This window comes from Onychostoma macrolepis, chromosome 03, assembly GCF_012432095.1.
Source record: "Onychostoma macrolepis isolate SWU-2019 chromosome 03, ASM1243209v1, whole genome shotgun sequence".
NCBI classification, from domain to species: domain Eukaryota; kingdom Metazoa; phylum Chordata; class Actinopteri; order Cypriniformes; family Cyprinidae; genus Onychostoma; species Onychostoma macrolepis.
The window spans coordinates 49459809-49478696 of record NC_081157.1 but is presented as its reverse complement, the minus strand read 5'-3'; the positions used below and the strand labels follow the sequence as shown (position 1 = coordinate 49478696).

The window sequence follows — 18888 nt, the reverse complement described above, 5'->3', positions numbered from 1 at the left end:
TAATTAATTAATAAATCCAATTAATTAATTGGTGGTGTGTAAAGATCGCACTCATCCAAATGATTAAAAAGTATTACCGTAAACAATGTATTTTGCGACACCACGAAATAAACGACAGAACATAATATGAAACGATAGACTTTTTATTTCGTCCATCGAATATATATCGTCATATCCCACAGCCCTAGTAGTGAGTAGCGCTTATAGGGTCTTGCTCTGGGACGGGTGAGGGAGGGAAAAATAATATGATAAACTAACATAAATCCAATCTCAGATCATGATATATAAAATAGGAAAATCTGTTACTCTGCTGCCCTGGAAAAGACATTCTCCTGCAACTTCTCATTTCCATCAGAACCCAATAGAAACTGTTTTGGAGAAACAACAGTTCTCTAAAATGCTTGAGCCACTGCGATGGCGGGGGGCCCGAGTCAACAAGCTGTTCAGGGGGCACAGAACACATAGCGGCACCCCTGACAGCAATTCTTTGTTTAAAAATATTTAAAAGTAAACACACATACAAAATTAATTAATACATATATAAATATCAAATTCTCATTGCTCAATTTAACAGTTTAATTCAACAGTTGGCATTTGAAACTGTCAACGCTAAAAAGAGATCAGCACCTTTGAGAATATGTCTGTGAGACCATGACATAGCAGAAAGTTAATTTGTTTTGGAAAGTAAATAATATCTATGTTAATACAAAATATTACACACAAAGAAGGAGGAAGAAAAAAATAAGTTATATAAATTAGTATATAAATGAATTCTTATTACACTAGATGTACTCTAAATATCACATTGGGTAATTTCATTTATACTGACCTTCATAAGCTGATGCCATTGTGATTTTATGACTCTTGTTTGTTCCCTTTTGCCAGTTATGATCAGTGAATAAGCCCTTGTTGGTCCCCCACAACAAGGAACAAAGTTGCTTTCCAAATGCTTCACCCTCTATGTTCCTCTTTAAAAGCTGCCAACCTCCAAACAGTCTGCTTACACCAGCAATTTTAGACATAGCTGAAGATATGCCTCTTACACAGACACTTACCTAGTTTTTTTATTCCTTTTTGTGCTATTGCACAAATAGTACATTTTCAAAACTCTTAGTATAAAACTCCAAGCTGATCATATTTGCAGCACTGCTAGTCAATCTTCCAAAACATGATCTCATGCTGTCTTCACAATTATATATATTTTATTTCCACATGATCAGTGATTCAAAGCCCAATTAAATAATTTATAATAATATAATCATTTTTGTTTTATTCACCAAAATCATTGTATGAGTTTTGTTTTTAATTTAGTACTTTTAACAGCAAATAATAGTAATGCTGGTGAATTAAATGTGTTACAGTAGTACAGGTTACATTTGAAAATATATTTACGTAAAGGTGCCATAGAATGGAAAACTGTATTGGCATAGTTGAATAATAAGAGTTCTGTGCATGGAAATGACATACCGTGAGCCTCAAACACCATTGTTTCCTCCTTCTTATGTAAATCTCGTGAATAAAAAAGACCACGGAAAATAGGCGAATGAGAACATAACACCGACTGTGACGTAACAGTCAGGATCACTAATAGTTACGCCCCCGACATTTGCATATACCCGCCCATGTTCTAGGCCAGCTGCCAGCCGAATCATCATAAGTTCTGCCGGTATTGTGAAGAAACAAGCGAGGACAACAGAGAAAATGGCAGATCATGGAAATGAATGTTATGTTCCAGGGTGTGCAGGGGATGTGAAGTGCAGGGATGGGTTGGTGTCTGTATTCAGAAAGGTACGGAAAGCAAATAACACATTCTAATAAAATAATGCGAGCCACTAAAGGAACATGGTTAGCTTCTTGCTAGTGGTAGGCTGTTAAATTGTAGTACATAAGATTTCACTTACCACATAAACAGAGTAAGGAGAGATGACTGAGGATGATGGAGAATAATTTACAGATCCTGAGCACCACTGACGAGCATCTCATCTTGTAAAATGTGTGGTGAGTACTGCCGCTCCATAGTATAAACAGTTCATGCAAAAGCGAAATTTAAAGTAAAAAGTGATCGTACATTTGAAAGCAGTTTCAGTAGCCCTTATTTGAGTCTCACACTTGTGATCTTCACAGTCAAAAGTGACCGGACACCTAAAATTTTACTTTTAAGTGTTTGTGTGAGTGGATGTGTTGGTCTTGCACTCTTGATGTTTTAGAGTTTCACCCCATCATTGCTGTGTACGTTTTCTCTGCATTGTGGCAGATTTGTAGATTGTACACACAAAAAATTGCAGAATTTTTGTGTTGTCGTCAATTTCCCATTCTTTTCCTATGGTCGGTCATTTTTGACCGAAGAGCACAAGTGTGACTATTTTTTTTTTACGAGCACTTAGCCTGCTCGAATCAAGCCCTCAATTTTTTTGTGTGTTCACATTCCAAATACCATAAAAGTCACCAAGTTTCGTACCATTCCGATGAAGCTGTGATTTTTTAAAATTCAAAACAGAAAATTTTTCAGTCAAAGACAGTTACCTTTGGCAGTAATACAGTTGCCTGATTGATTTTATGATCTCAAGCATTCAGAAATCACCCAAAAGAAAATTAAGCAGTTTTACTACGAAAACCGTGGTTAATTTTTGTAAGGGTTGTGATGTCCACATGTATCTGTTGAAGAAATTATAGAGGCTGTGTCATCTATAGCAAAAAGGTGGCCAAAATTAAAGATTAAGTGGATATTTGAATTAAATGTCTGGTCAATAGCCTATTAAACAAGGTTATGATTGTCCTGTAAGTGTAACAGCAGTAATGACCAGGCCTTTGGCTCCCTTTGTAGGCATTTGTAATAACATGTAATGTTGAAAAAACAATAGACGTCATCACAAAATTTGTAATGGTTTTGCTGGTTATAATGGGACTTGTATTGGTTTTAATGGAAACTGTAATGGACCCTGTTGGTCTCTACTGGTAACTGGTCACCTTCTATTGGTGGCTTGTTAAAACCAATAATGGAATATGTCCCAAAACACACTACAGAAAACCATTTTTTAATGGTTAAAAGTTGATGGTTTGTAATGTTTGTAATGGTATTTGTGATTCATTTGTGATGGTATTAGGATTTTCTGTTTTTTTTCAGCAGGGTTGCCTCATTGTTTTTATATACACTGTTAGACATTTCTATAATTTCTGCAGTTATTTACTGTATATCACCCAGTATAATACTGCAAATTCCCTTTACAGTAAATAACTGTAATACCCTTTGCATCATGGGAATTTTCTGTGACGGTATTTTTTTTTAAATTGCAGTATACTGTATTTGCTGTAACAGCCTCTTTGGCGACATTCTATTGAGGTTGTTTTATTTTCCTCATTTCTTACATTTGGATTGACACTATTTGCACTACACCGTGTCTATAACGCCATAACAGCTTGAGACTGACTACACTGGATGTGTTACATCCAGGGGCGTAAATTTCATCTGACAGTAGGCGGGGACAATAAACGTAAAATTTCTCAAGAGCAATTTTTGAAGGGGACACAAATAATACAGCCAAAATTGTACTTGTAAAAATAGATATGTGTACACAGCATGTGTACATAGCATGGAGACCGTGTTTAAATATGAGTTCATGGTTCCCACGCGGTCATATTATAATTATTATTTTGCGTCATCCATAGTATTTTAAGTTTCGTCTGAAACCTAGTAAGTTATGTCTCTTTCGCATTAAACCCACTGATCTGCCACTTAACATCATATTGAATGAAACCCAACACGTAGGTCTACAATATTAGCCTAATATCAGTTCACACATAGGCTTATCGCCGTGTTAGTTGTAGTGGGTGACAAGCTACGGTATTAAGCTTGTTAACCTTATAATCGCTCATAGAAAATACATCGGATGTCATAATTTTTTTGTCATGACTAATTTATTAATGATCCAGCATCATCTGTATTAAAGAGAAAGAATCATTTCACCCGATGTTTAAAGAGAATAAAATAGCCTTGATAGCCTACTTACACATAACTAACTTGCTCTCTCTCACCGGACTCGTGTGTGTGTGTATCGGTAAAGAAGGAAAGCAGGCAGTGGACCAAACCACTGTGAGGAAAGGGAGGGGGGAATCAAAACATTTCTGAACATCAAACGTTTTTTTTTTTGCGTTTATTTTGTTTTACTAATCACACAATTATTTTAAGTATATGTCCATTATATTATTTTCAATGCACAGAGTCGCTTGTAATGATATTTTTAGGGGGGACAAGCCTCAGATAGGGGGGTTACGTCGCTTCTAATGATTGGAAAATCCGTTTTGTACTTTGTGTTAGAAACAGCGCGAGTGCTTGGAGTACATCTGTACGTCATAAATATATCGGGGCATCACATTACTGTCCGCATCCACTGTAGATAGTATATATAATGGGTTCTATATGTAAGGGATAATCAACGGCTAGCTGTGCATTAAACGATTTGAATGCACGACGCGCAGCGGAGGAAAAGAAAGGTCTCCCTGAGCACTGAATAAATCAGAAACAAAAAATATATTTTTTCATTCACCCATTCAATGAAAAAAACTGATTTGCTACCAGTCAATATATTTTCATTGTTCCAAATAATACATATGTGCGGGGAGAAATTATGTTTAAAAGCAATCTTCCAGGATTGACCAAGTTCAGAGGCTGTCATATGTGGATCAACTTGCTTTGTTGTGTATTTTCAAGAGTTTCAATATGAAAAATAACTTTTATATTGATTCAACGGATTGCATTTGAAAAAAAAAAAAAAAAAAAAAAGTCATGGATTTATTGCATTTTGGGGGAAAAAATAATCTCTTTTTATAATTCTTTGAAAATCAAAATCTGGATTTGAATTTTTAATGTTATTATAACCTAAAGATGGCATGTGAAAGTTTGAAACAGAAAATAGTGGGTTTCATCTTGCCACTTTTTTAGTAAAGAAAACACATTTTTACTCAAATTAATCAAAATGGATTTATAGTGTTTTGGAACCAAACTCTTCAAATAAACAATACATTTCAGTCTTTCTTAAAAGTGTTACAGTCTCTTCCTCAGCTTCCTGAACAAGAACAGTTTGTAAAAAGCTTCTACTTTCCTTCATGAAAGAGTAAGCAAATTACAAGTGACACATATGCATTATAAGACAAATGAACATAATATGAAACTCATAAGAACGCGCAATGATAGACAAGAATACAACTTTTTGAGATTGTTCTTTGGGAAGGAACTTTGAATTGATCTGAATCTCAGTTAAATCTGATGGTTTTGAAGATAAACTTTATTCACTATGAAAACTTTAGAGAATGTTTCTTTGTCATGTCACTTGTAATGTCTGGTTAGGACAGATTTATCCAGATGATATTTTATTGCTTGATGCATTATTGTGTCACATTTGGTGAGGAAGCAGCATCAGATCTGAAAGTGCTGGATCTGAACATGATCTGCTTACTGTGCTTCTTTTTTGTATGACTGCGTAGAGAAGATGAATGATTAAAAACCTTCCCACATGCAGTGCAGTGATACGGTTTCTCTCCAGTGTGAATCCTCTCATGTGTTTTCCGATGTGTTGACCGACTGAATCTCTTGTCACAGTGTGAACACTTGTAAGGTTTCTCTCCAGTGTGAATTCTCTGGTGCAGTTTTAAACAGTTTGCTGTAGTAAAAGTCTTTTCACACTCAAAGCACATGTACTCTCTCACACCAGTATGTCTTTTCTGGTGTCTTTTCAAATTTTGTAAACATGAAAAACTCTTTCCACACAAATGACATGAATGTGGCTTCTCCTTTGTATGAACTGTCAGGTGTTTCTTCAGGTCTGAAGCCCACAAAAATATTTTGTCACACTGATCACATGGGCACTGTTTCTCTCCATTATGGATGTTCATGTGTCTCCTAAGATGTCCTGATTGTGTGAAAGTCTTCCCACACTGATCACAAGTGAACGGTTTCTCTCCAGAATGAACTCTCATGTGTGCCGTGAGGTGTCCTTTTTGCGCAAAACTCTTCCCGCACTGATCACATGTGAACAGTTTCTCTCCAGTGTGAATTATCTTGTGTGTTTTCAGGTCTCCTGACCGACTGAATCTCTTGTCACAGTGTGAACACTTAAACGGTTTCTCTCCAGTATGAACTCTCATATGAATATCAAGACTATATTTGCTTGTCAAACTCTTTGCACACTGAGTGCAGGTGAAAGATTTCTTGGCTCTTCTTTTCTTTAAAACTTTCCGTTTAGTTTGAGAGCAACTCAAAGTTTTCCTAGTTCTGAAGTGATTTTTTCCCTCAACTTCACTCAATTCTTCTTTCTCCTCTCCTCCTTCAATCAACTCTGAAATAAAAGTAAAAATGGTTTATTTTCATAACTCATAAAAAAAAACGAATTTTGAAAAGACAAAAGTGAACCCTGATGTAATCGGGGAAATTGCAGAAATTGCTATACAACATTTTGGTCCAGTCTTATAAATACATCTAGTATATTTTATATATACACATCTCTGAAACTTTTCATGAATGAGGTACATTGACCTTAAAATTATGATTGTTAAAACATTATAGGCACAAATTCCATGTTTCTATAGGGAGAACTATTAAATATGTTTGATCAACTAGGGTAAACGTACCTATTAATCTCACCAAAATCTACATTGAGACATTTTTAGTGCACAAGATATTGGTTTCAGTACAAAAAGTTATGTTAAAATAAAATATTAATCTCTCACACAAAAAATATTTTATTTTATTTTAAATGACAAAAGCATTTCAATTAAAGGGGTGGTTGATTGCAATTTCACTTTTTTAACGTTAGTTAGTGTGTAATGTTGCTGTTTGAGCATAAACAATATCTGCAAAGTTGCAGCGCTGAAAGTTCAATGCAAACAGAGATATCGTCTTTTAAAATTCTGGAAATTTAATGCCTACAAAAACGGCTGGTAAGGGACTACAGCGAACTACTTCCCGGGTCTGATACGTCACGGACCCAGATAAACCGGGAACATGTAAGGAAGGGGGCGAGGCCATGCTGTGCTGCTTTAGAGAAGAGGAAGAGAAAGCTAGGGGTGCACGTAAAAATCTATTCATATATGAAATGCGATTCTGTCTTCTAACAATTCTAATGGATTCACAAGTTTCAAAATCAATGTTCTAAAGCAGCCGTTCTTAATACTGTTCCTCGCGTCGCCCTGCTCTGCATCTCTCTCTCTCTCATTCAGATCATCAGATCAGCTCCAACAAACTGTTCCAATTATACATTTTCACATAGCAATGAGAAGCGTTATACATGGACACGTGTGCGGTTACCGTACTGTATTAAAGCTTTAATCAGAATAAAACCGTATATTAAAAGCTAACATAAGCAGTAGCATAATAACAGCATATCTAAAAGTATGAGACGACAAACAAACAAACGTACCATTAAGAGCCGTGCTTGCACAGGTTCTGCGTGATCCTCTTCACTAATATCCTCTGCGTCTCAATCGGGCTCAAATTGATAAGCAATATAGACGACGCCATTGTTTACAATACAACCGGAGCACATGCTGCTGAGCTGAGGGGCGGAACATTTAGACGCACGCTCTGCGGTTTAGTGAATCACAACACACTGAGCCAGCTAACCAATCAGAGCCCATCGTGTATTTCTGAGGGAGGGGCTTCATAAAAACAGGAAATAATCGAGGCGTTTGTCAGAGAAGGGACAGAGCGGTGTGGACTAAAGGTAAATTATATGAAAAATAATGCGTTTTTAAAAAAAACAAGCGTGAACACGTTAGACTGCACCCCATAAACACAATCAAGCCTAGAAAAAAAACAGTCAACCACCCCTTTAAGATATACATAATTAAATTAAAAAGTCTGGCTGTGCTTAATGGCTACATTTTTGTAGGACACCCCTGTTCCCATTAAGCTCACATCATGTTTTATTAAAAATTCTTGTTTATTTTAAGGAACATTTTTAAAGAATAATTGTAAAACAAAAAAACTCGATTCAAGTCGATCCCCACGATATATTCATAAGTATCAAGCACATTGCAACATAGCCCACGTTCAGCTAAGTAACATTCAAAAATCAAATAAAACATTTAATTCATGGGGATGAACACAGAAACTAGCCTCATTATTACACCTCTTTTTAAATGGATGTAAACATATCTATAGTCTCTTAAGGCTGGAATACACTACACAATTTTTGCACCGATTTTCCACAGATTTACAGTCTGAAGTGAGTCACTTGAGTGAGAAAACTTGAGTGAATTCTGTACTTCTGTTGTGGGCGGTCTCCTTTCAAAATCTGATAAACATTGCTCTACAGGTGTGACCATTTGTGGCACGAGAGCAGCTCCTACGGAGGCTTCTCATTCCCCATACACAGATGTAATCTGTGGGGGGCCGAGAATAAATGTTTAGGGCCCTTTTGTTCTGGTAGTATTGCAAAGTTGCAAATCGGTCATTATGATTTTGTAGCAAGATCAGCCCGTAGTGTGGAGTGTATTTTATATGCTCCATACTATGTATTTTTCTGAAGTCAGGTATACATTTTTACTTAGATTCATCTTTGAACAGCTGATGTTATGTATTTTCTTATTTTTGAATTGGTTTCTTATTGTTTTATTATGTAATTGGCACGACACGTTTACCTGACTAATAATAAATTGTTATATTCGATTTATTCTGATCTCTTCTGAAATCATTTTTCAAGAAGATTAATGTGTAGTGGTATTTCCGCAAATCTGTGTTCAGGACAGATCACACCAAAGCACTAATGGATGAACCATGGGGGGCACCATGAAGGAGACTTCTGACTGTCGCTGGCTTAACACAGTGTAGCTCTCGTGGTTATAGGTAAAAATACACTTTTTGTTATGAGTATGCAGGAGCAGCTCACTTAAAGGTATTATAACCACTCTGCACCCTATGAGTAAGTTCAGAACTGACGAGTTTGTGCCGTGCGTTCACTGTTGGCAGAGTGAATTGCTAAGCAATACATGGTCCCTAATGAATGAATAATTGAAGTATGGGATTTCCAGAATAATCAAATATCTACATGAATGTACAAACGATATCTGTGATCAGTTTAATTATAAATATTGTCTAAATTTAATGATCACTTGAAATTGGAGTCAGATTGAGCATGGAGCGGGTGGATCCTTACACGTATGTGACCTCCCTTATCACGTTTCTGCTAACCACTGACTGATACAACAGCAGGAGTGCTGATCACTTGTAAACGATCACCGATACCTATCATCATCCAGTCACAGCCACCCTCACGCAGTATACGTTACGTAAATCAGAAATCGTGAACATAGCTGTTTGAGAAATGCTGGAATCCTCTGCGTCTCGTCTCTCCCGCCTCACAGCAAGCGGCACTCGCACTGACGCCAATTCCGTCCGTGTTTTGACTTCAGTAAATCAGTTTTGGGGAATACAAACAATGTGATTATTTTTCATGAGTCCAACATCCAGCTGTGCAATAGACGTGATCAGTAACGGAAATCGTCTTTCAATGTTGTTAAATAGAGAGAAAAATTTTACATTTTTCTTGAAACACAAAATGACCAATAAAAAGTGTCAAGCACCAAAAGCAAAATTCAAAAAGTGAAAAAGCATAATAGTTTTAATTGCTATTTTATAATGTTTCCTGAGGTGCACCTATAATGTGTTACATCAAAATGTGTTTCTTGAGGTGCACATTTATAATGTTTTACATATAAATAAATGATGATGTTAGCATCTGATTTGAATGCCCTGTTTGAAGGGGCGTGTCTGCTGTGAGACTTCAAAGGAAATGCCCACTGCTGTGACTGGCTGACATCTTTGCATAGGAAGTATTACATGTGGAACAGTCTCAAATACTTTTACACTGTTTTTACCATTACAGCTGTCGAGTAATGGTAAAAACTAATCATGTAAAGTGTTAAGCATTATATATTTAGATCTACTCTCTTCACATGAAAGGTTGCAGTGATGAGCACTGAGCAGATGACAGTCTGTTTGATCTCATCATTACATCTGGTTTTCTGCACTCTCACAAAATGCTTTCATCATAACTAACAGCAAACATGATGTAAATACTGTAAAAGGTTCATTGTGTTGAGTAAGAGAACCACTGATTATAATGAGTTTTAAGTGTCCAGATAAACTTGTGCTGTGTGATTGACAGCTCCAGCAAATAGGGAGCGTTCTTTGATCACTTTCTGTAATTTAACAATGTAAATAACATTATATTCATGCTATTAGGAGAAACAATGTTAAGTTTGGTCCCTGGCTTGATTTACACACACACACACACATTGAACAATTTTGAGACAAATAAAATCTGACTGAACTTGAATAATTGCACATCAGTAATCACTGATCAGACATTAGAATAAGCAAGTTTACTTCCATGTTGTGACAATGCTGTCAGGATTATATCTTACAGTAAAAGTCTGTTTGCAAAACTGTACTTGGGTAAAGTTGGTTTTATATTCGCACATTCGGACTTCTGCATTCAGTTACTTTGTTAACCACACTACATTGGACATTCAGCGGACATTCGCAAGTAAGTATGACATTAAAACAATACTTGCCCATTTTGATCGATTGTGAAAAAAAAAAATGTAGTAGGTTGACAATGATGTAAATAACTTTATTGCACATATAATTAGAAAGTTATTGAACGCGGAAATGTGTGAATGTGCGAATATAAAACCAACTTTACCCAAGTCAAAACTGTTACTGACTTGCAGTGAAATGTGTAGAACAAGCAAATAACGCTCTACTAGGACATTCACATGGTTGAAAATAACCATAGTCCTACAACGACTTTACTTAAAATGTGGTTTCTACTAGCGTAAAACCAAATTCAGTCTCACATGCTCTGAGTTCAACAGTTTTATGATTCCAAAAAGCAAAAATAAAATCTAATAATTAAATATCCTTGGTGTTGGTTCAATCACACTTCCAAAAGAAACATTGCAACATGGATTTAAGACTTTAGTGACAGTTAAGGTCTTATTTTTACATAAAGGATCGGTGGATGTAAGTTACCACAAACAGTCATTAAAGATGAATGAAGAATAAACACCAACCTCCTTGTTCCTCCTGTTTTATTCTCCAGGGTTCTGGTTCCTCCTGTTTTATTCTCCAGGGTTCTGGTTCCTCGTGTTTTATTCTCCAGGTTTTGGTTCCTCGTGTTTTATTCTGCAGGTTTCTGGTTCACTCGTGGTCTCCTCACTCTCCTCTTTAACAAACACCATCTTCACAGCAGCAGACCTCAGTTCAGATGATACTCCTCCAGATATTCCTGCTTGCTTCAAAACTTAGTCACGACTGTGAGGATGAAAATATTACTGGTATTTATTGACCTGATCCAAAAATTAGATTTCTCTATTAACAGAAACAGTTTCTAACCGTTTGTATTAAGCTAGCATCCCGACATAACAACAGAGAGCCCGGTGAAACTAAACTACTTCATCTGAGGTTTAATGGTGTTTAGCAAACAAACGGATGTGTTTTAGCGCCACCCGCTGGACTGGAGTGAAGCGGAGAGAGGAGGGAAATAATCAAGTACTCCTCGCTGCAGACTGTAGCGCGGTGACGACAGGTACCTACGTCAGGTATGTGTTTACCGCGCATGCGCAAAGTGACGTATGGTATGTCTATGACACGCAGGCGCAGTAGCGCGGTGACGTCACGTACCTACGTTACCTATGGTTCATTCACTTCCAGAACATTTACTTACTTTTGTTTTCTTAAATATGTGCGTTTGTGTTGGCTTTTAATTGTAAGGATGCTTTGGTCATAATCTCAGAGAGTGTCATTGCAAATGTGTGCGATTTCAAACATTTATGACATGTTTTATGATATGTGTTAGTATTCGACGTGACAGGGATTCTGCTGCTGGTCTTTAAAAGTCTTATTTCGCCTAAAATTAGCCTTTAAAGATGTATTAAAATAGAGCAGAAATACTTATATTAATAAAGTAATGAATTGCATGCATTGCAAAAAAAATAAATAAATACATACATACATACATATATATATATGTGTGTGTGTGTGTGTATGTATGTATGTATGTTTCTCATATTTGTCATCTTTTGCATTAACATTATCAAAAATTAATAGATACTGTAACAAATGTATTGTTCATTGTTAGTTCATGTTAATTAATACATTAACTAGTGTTAACAAATGACACCTTCTTGTAAAGTGTTACCTCTTAAATTTACCTTCATGTTCATATGACTTTTTAGGGACATTATCAGTGAGACGAAATTCAGAGAAGAGGCCCACTTCATATGTCTAGACAGATAGTTCTTTAACTCCTTAACATGTAGTGAATACTGTAAAAAGTATTTGAGTGTCTGTCTCTCTTCTCATCTTTCTGTCTGTCTCATCTCAACTATCTGTTTTATTTATTTATTTATTTTTTCCTGATAGACTGTATTGCCCTCAACTGTAAAACTTTCCAATTGTTTCAGGCTATGCTTTCTCAAGCCAAGCCAACCTAAATTTTGACTTGACAAACTTTTTTAATTTAGTTGGTTAATGATGATTATAAATTAAATATTTTAGGTACTTTACAGACAAAGCAAACAACACTCTTTTTCTAACACCATCCTATAATATTTAAAAATACATTTAAAATATTTTCCTTGTATGGCTCTTTTGCCTTTCCTCAAAATGATTTAATATTGTTTGTTATTTTATGTAAATTAGGTGTCGTGAACTGGAGTGCATTTTCTGCACAATACAGACAGGAGTGCCGGGTGCCGTATTCACAGGCCCAGTGCCTACGGTGCAGTGAGATACTGTATTTAAAGACTGCACACCTAGGTATGTCGAGAATGGCAGGAGTGGAGTCCTGTGTGGGTTTTATTCATTCAAAGAATTTGAGGGCTACTGCTCGGTTGATTGTTGATTGTGATGGAGGTGAATTTCAGAATGAGTAGATGCAATTTTTTTTTCTTTCTCCTGTGTCATGTTTATAGTCTATAGTCTTAATCTATATTTGTATATACAATTATATTTTCTGTTTTGTTCTTTGAAATAATAATTAAAAAAAAAGATCACTGTTATCAGTTTGGTTTTTTGGAGGCACCATGCATAAAATGGGATGCAGACACTGAAAATATACTGTATGTAGTCAATTGAATTTAAAACTACTTTATTGGCTTAAATATTTCACATGCAGAATTGCCAAAGCAAAAGGAAAATGTCCAAAATTAGCCAAAATAAATAAATAAACAAGAACCATGACAGAGGACAGATTAAAATAAGAAAGGCAGCAGCTATTTGCAGGCTTTTCTGCTATTTAAACTACTTATTGCAAACAGTGGTAATTACCTGTACCTCAGTATTGTAGTACATTATAAAACATTAACGTTATGCAATAATAATAGTAAATTATAATTTTAATTCAAATTATTAAATGGATATATGATTTTTTTGATTATTTCCTTAATTTTTATTGAAAATAAATGCTTTTTTGATGTGATTTGAAATTTGAAAAGGGAGAAAAAACTTTGCTAAAAGGCGGATTCGAACCTGAGTCGATCGCGTCAAAATGTGAAAAACACACGATTTACCATCTGCGCCATAGAGCTGACGACTGATGTCATCTTTTGTAATGTTGACTAGCCTAATAAGAAATATATGAGGCGCCGTTAAAGGGTAATATTACAATATACACAGTGAAGTAAAGTGCAACAGAATGTTAATAAATTGTAAATAAAATACTACACAGATATTACAGAATAAACTCTGTAATTCCGTATCATTTTACCTGAGATGAGACATGGTTAAAATCATGGATATGTGCTGTATTACATTTTATTGTTTTATTTTTTTTCCACCTTAGTGTTCTTAATACTTTTACATTTTATTAGAGTATTTTGTTAAGTATGCGCATGCGTTTTTATGACGTGTTACGTCACGCACGACGCAAAAACACCTACCGTCACCACGTAATGCAAATTACACACACAATGCGCATGCGTGTCATAGACATACCATACGTCACTTTGCGCATGCACGGTAAACATATACCTGACGTAGATACCTGACGTCACCGCGCTACAGTCTGCAGCGAGGGGTGTCTCGAAATAATACGTCTATAACAGGGCTCCTCAAATCTGGACCTCGAGATCCACTTTCCTGCAGAGTTTAGCTGTAACCCTAATCAAACACACCTGAACATGCTAATCAGTGTCTTCAGGATCATTAGAAAACCACAGACAGGTGAGTTTGATCAGGGTTGGAGCTAAACTCGATCTGCAGTGGATTGGACCTCCAGGGTAAGATTTGAGGAACCCTGCTTATAAGGTGCACTGATCTGTTTTCCTTTAAAAAAAAAAAAAAGCCGATCTGCACTTAATCAATGAAAATAAATAAAAACAGACCAAATAAATTGAAATAAATATACTCGAATGGTATTCGATCATCACCAACAGTCTTTGAGAGTGAGGACAAGGGAAAAACGAAAGAAGTAAAATATTTCAGTGAAAATCACAGGTACCCTAATGGTTAAGGGTCATTCTACTGAATGGTTGTTATTTGCTTCCAAAAAAAAAAAAAAGTATTTTTGCGACAGCGGCACGCAACATTTCTAATTTAGAAACGGTTTAAATTTCTGTGACATCGCGGCTGGAACAACATACAAACTATGACAGATAATCTCAGGTGATTAAGTACTGTGGGATTACAAATTTATTTAAATGTTTAATTTAGATTCCAATGTAATAGTGTACAAACTGAAGAAGTTATATACCTTGTATTTAGCATTTAAGGTGAAAAATGGTGACATGAGTCAGATCACTACATCAGATGCAAAGAGGTCCCTGCCAGTTCCTGTTCTCCTATTGTAAGTGAAATGAGCCAAATGAGCCAGACTCGAATCTTTTGTTCTGCAAATGGCTTTCGGAGCCCCCTGGCCCAGACATGAATCGTTAGACTGATTGGATTATCAATGCAATCGAGTGTTGTTGATTGGGTCTGTCTTTCTCATTTGCATGCTTTGTTTAAAGTTGTCACCCAGGTGCTTGGTCTCCATTCCTAAGCACTGCCCCCTAAAATGTATTTAAAACTACAATGTATCACTGCTTTAGTTAGACTTGGATGACTACAGCGACGCAGCGAGTTCTCAATAAAGAGTAACTTCTGTATGAAAGATATCCCAACGTCTCCTGGTCTCTGCTTCGTAGAAGATAAAAGTTCACAACAGATGGTGCCGTGACCCGGATAGAGTTCCAGCTTCCTCACCTGAATCCAGTTTTGAAAACTTCAAGCTCAAACAAAGATCTGCTTCCAGACTGCATCTTTTGGAATCCAGCGAAAACTTCAAGCTGAACAAAGATTTCCAGACTGAATTTTTCTCTCAACCAAGGTTGTGGTGAGTGCTGTCTCTAATCCAAAAGAACCTTTAAGACCAGTACAAATTTGTTTATCCTCTGCGCCGTCAGAGAAGAGTTAACAGACAGCTGTAGGGTTTGGTTAACTAAGTTTTCCTCTAAAAAAATGAACTTTTAGAGATGAAGTTACCCTCTGTCCAGGCAGGGAAGTTTAGCATCAAGTGCTAATATTGTTTTATCCTCTGTTCTGTGTAGGCAGGGAAGATTGGCATTTACGTGCTAGTTATTTTGGTTTATCCTCTTTTCACAGAGAAGTTTAGCATTTCATGCTAATAATTTTGGTTTATCCTCTGTTGATCAGAGAAGTTTTAGTGTTTTGATTGTGTGGTAACAAAGTTAACAATAGTTAAGCTGTGTTAACAAGTGTACCCTCTGTTGATCAGAGAAGTTTTAGTGTTTTTGTTTGTGTGGTACAGAAGAAACGTACAAAATGGTTAGAAGGAATGCTAGGCTGATTCCAACAACAGAAAAGGGTGGTCTTGCGACTCCTTTGTGGTCAGATAGCGAATTCAAATCACTGTTAGGAGTGCAAATGAACCTAATAGTCACTGAAAAAGTTAGACAAGAACTAATTCAGAAATATGAGATCCATCCAGATAAGACTTGGTCTGTAGATGAGTGTAAAAAGGTATTAGGAGCATGTGTTCGCAAGAACAACGTGAAAGGCATTATCTGCTGCCACAGAGAATTTGGTTTAGCACTAGCTACACAACAATCTCAGCGTAACTCAGAGCTAGAGAAACAGAACAATGAGCTTCAAGCTAGAGTGTCCTCTTTGACTAAGAAATTGAACCGCAACAAAGCTGCAGCAAAAACTGATGTGGAAGTTAGCCAGCCGGATAGCATTTACCCTGATTTACAAGCATTCTTTGAAAGAGATGTAGCTCTCCAATCAGTAATTGATGTGCCTGTAAATTCGGTCAATGTTTGTGGTGCTCGGAGAAGATCTCTCAGAATTGAGGAAACTGAAAGTGTTCCCCTCAACTCTTCTGTTGTGCCAGTACAAACTGTTGCCAAAACACTAGGACCTAAAGATATAGAGAGACTGTCTCAGAGCTTACCCTCAGCACGCACACATTTTTCTGAATTTAGAAGAGTATTGATCAGTAAAATGCGCCTTTACGACATGTCTTTAACAGAGGTAACGCAGTTGATGTCACAAATTCTAACTGAATCTGAATTCAACAGTTTTGAAACTGCTGTTACTTCTGAACTGCGACATGCAAGTAAAGGTGATTTAAGAGAAGGTATTTTGAAAATCCTAAAGAATATCTTGGGACCCAAAATAGATTGGTCTAGAATTACTACCTGTGTGCAAAAGAAAGAAGAAACTGTGAGTGAATATACTGAGAGATTTTGTCAGTCAGCTGTAATTTACAGTGGAATTGTTGATGACCCTGAAAGTGTGCTAGATGACAAGGGACCCCTAGTTCGTATCTGGTCAGATGGCCTTGTAGCCGAATACAGAAAAGCTTTACCATTCTTAGATCTAACTTGGTCTAACAGAACTCTCAGAAGTAACCTAGACAGGTTAGCTACATGGGAAAGAGATGCTGATGTCAAGGCAAAAGTGAGAGTAGCAGCAGCTACGTTTAACACAACAAAACAAGATAAGAGATGGTCTAAAAGAGAAGGCAAATGCAACTACTGTGAAAAATTAGGACATTGGGAGAAAGAGTGTAGGAAGAAGTTGCAAGATAGTAAAAGAAATGGTATGCATAATTCTGCTCCTCCTCAGCCTGCCTACAACCCTGAAGTAGTTCCGCCAGTGACCACTGAAACTTTAGGACAGCTCGTACAGGCTCTTCTAAGAGCACAACAAGACCAGGAAAAAACTAATTGTTGGGGCTGTGAGTAGCTACCTTTCCCTGTAATCCATCACAATGACAAAAGAATTTTTGTGAAAGGTAGCGTAAAGAGAAAGAGATTGATTTTTGCTTGATACAGGTGCAGAGTGTACAGTAATTCCTACAAAATTGGCACAAGTTTTAAACATCCCATACAAGAAAACCAAACTTTGTTTAACTGGCGTAATAGGTGAAGATTCTGTTTTGTATGAAACCCCGCCCATAGAGGTACAATTTGGCCCAAAAACTCTGACTACAAAATTGCTATGTGCTCCATTAAATACAGGTGCAATTTTAGGCATGGATCTTCTGAGACAAGTACATCTAACGTTAGACGTGTCCTCAGAATCCGCTAGCATAAAAATTTCCTCAGCACAAGTTTCTACCAATAATGCAATCCCTACTGAGTATGCTTTCTTACAGAATCATCTAATTTGGGCTAAAGACAAGGATGATTGTGGTTTGTTAACAGGTGTAGAACCAGTTAAATTGACGGAAATCCACCTCCGGTCACCAAACAATATCCGATTAATAAGGAAGCTATACAGGAATCAAACCTATTGTAGAAAAGTTGCTGAAGCAAGGAGTGCTAGTTAAAACCAACAGTCCATGTAATTCACCCATATGGCCCATCAAGAAATCAAATGGGACATGGAGACTTACAATAGACTACAGAGTAGCCAATAAACATATTGATAAAATCACCCCCCTAGTGGCAGATCCATCTACAATTTGTAATGGCTTACCATTAGATTGTAAGATTTTTTCAGTAATTGATAAGTCTAATGGATTCTTTTCTGTACCGTTGCACTCTGACAGCCAGTCATGGTTAGCTTTCACAGTTGACTATGAACAATACCAGTGGACACGTCTGCCACAGGGATTTCAGAATTCGCCGACCATATACCATCAGGCTGTCAGACGTGATTTGTGTGACCCAGAATGTCCAGTCAAACAGTCCACTATGATTCAATATGTCGATGATATTATGCTTGCCTCAACAGACCACGATGTACATCAAATTGAATTGACAGCATTGTTGGACTATTTGCATAAAGGACACAAATGCAGCTTTCACAAAGCTCAAATTGCTAAAAAGCAAGTCACATTTCTGGGTCAAACAATTGGTGCAGGAAATAGATCCATTACACAGGATCGAGCGGCTTCAGTCAAAGCCATACCTCCGCCTACTACCATTAAAACACTCCGCTCATTTTTAGGAACAGCAGGTTACTGTAGACCTTGGATTGAAGACTATGCCTCGATTGCACAGCCTCTCTATGATTTGTTGAAAGGCCATGGTAAAGATTCAGATACTGTTTGTATGGAAGAAATTCATCTCAAAGCTTTTAATGATTTGAAGAGAGCACTATGTCAAGCACCAGCATTAGGAATTGCCCAATCAGATAGACCCTTTGTGCTTTATGTCCATGAACACTTAGGCTTTATGACTGCATGTCTAATGCAAGATCATGGGGCAGCTTACGCCCAATTCATTACTATTCTGGTAAACTTGACATAGTCGCTCAAGGTATGGGCCCATGCCTCAGAGCAGTACAGGCAGTTCATCTAGCGCTTCAGGCTTCATCAGGAATGGTGTTAGGTCAGAATGTAAATGTAAAATGCCCTCACGCAATGTCTGCACTAATGA

At 36.8% G+C, this 18888-nt stretch overlaps 1 protein-coding gene across 2 annotated transcripts; it reads right to left on the bottom strand.

Moving 5' to 3' along the window:
• Positions 1–4964: 4964 nt before the first annotated feature.
• LOC131536109 (gastrula zinc finger protein XlCGF49.1-like) lies at positions 4965–11589 on the bottom strand. 2 transcript variants are annotated; one of them, XM_058768845.1, is made up of 3 exons: positions 11393–11589; positions 11071–11311; positions 4965–6332 (listed from the first exon to the last, which is right to left on the bottom strand). In XM_058768845.1, the coding sequence occupies exon 3, from the start codon at positions 6139–6141 to the stop codon at positions 5383–5385; it is 759 nt and encodes a 252-aa protein (XP_058624828.1). In that variant the 5' UTR covers positions 6142–6332; positions 11071–11311; positions 11393–11589; the 3' UTR covers positions 4965–5382. The 2 variants fall into 2 exon arrangements, with proteins under 2 accessions (XP_058624828.1, XP_058624827.1); XM_058768844.1 differs by having other exon boundaries at positions 11071–11589.
• Positions 11590–18888: the final 7299 nt, after the last annotated feature.

Coding starts and splice junctions, on each gene's coding strand:
- LOC131536109 (XM_058768844.1), bottom strand. CDS start 6,141: ATGAGAGTTCATACTGGAGAGAAACCGTTTAAGTGTTCACACTGTGAC.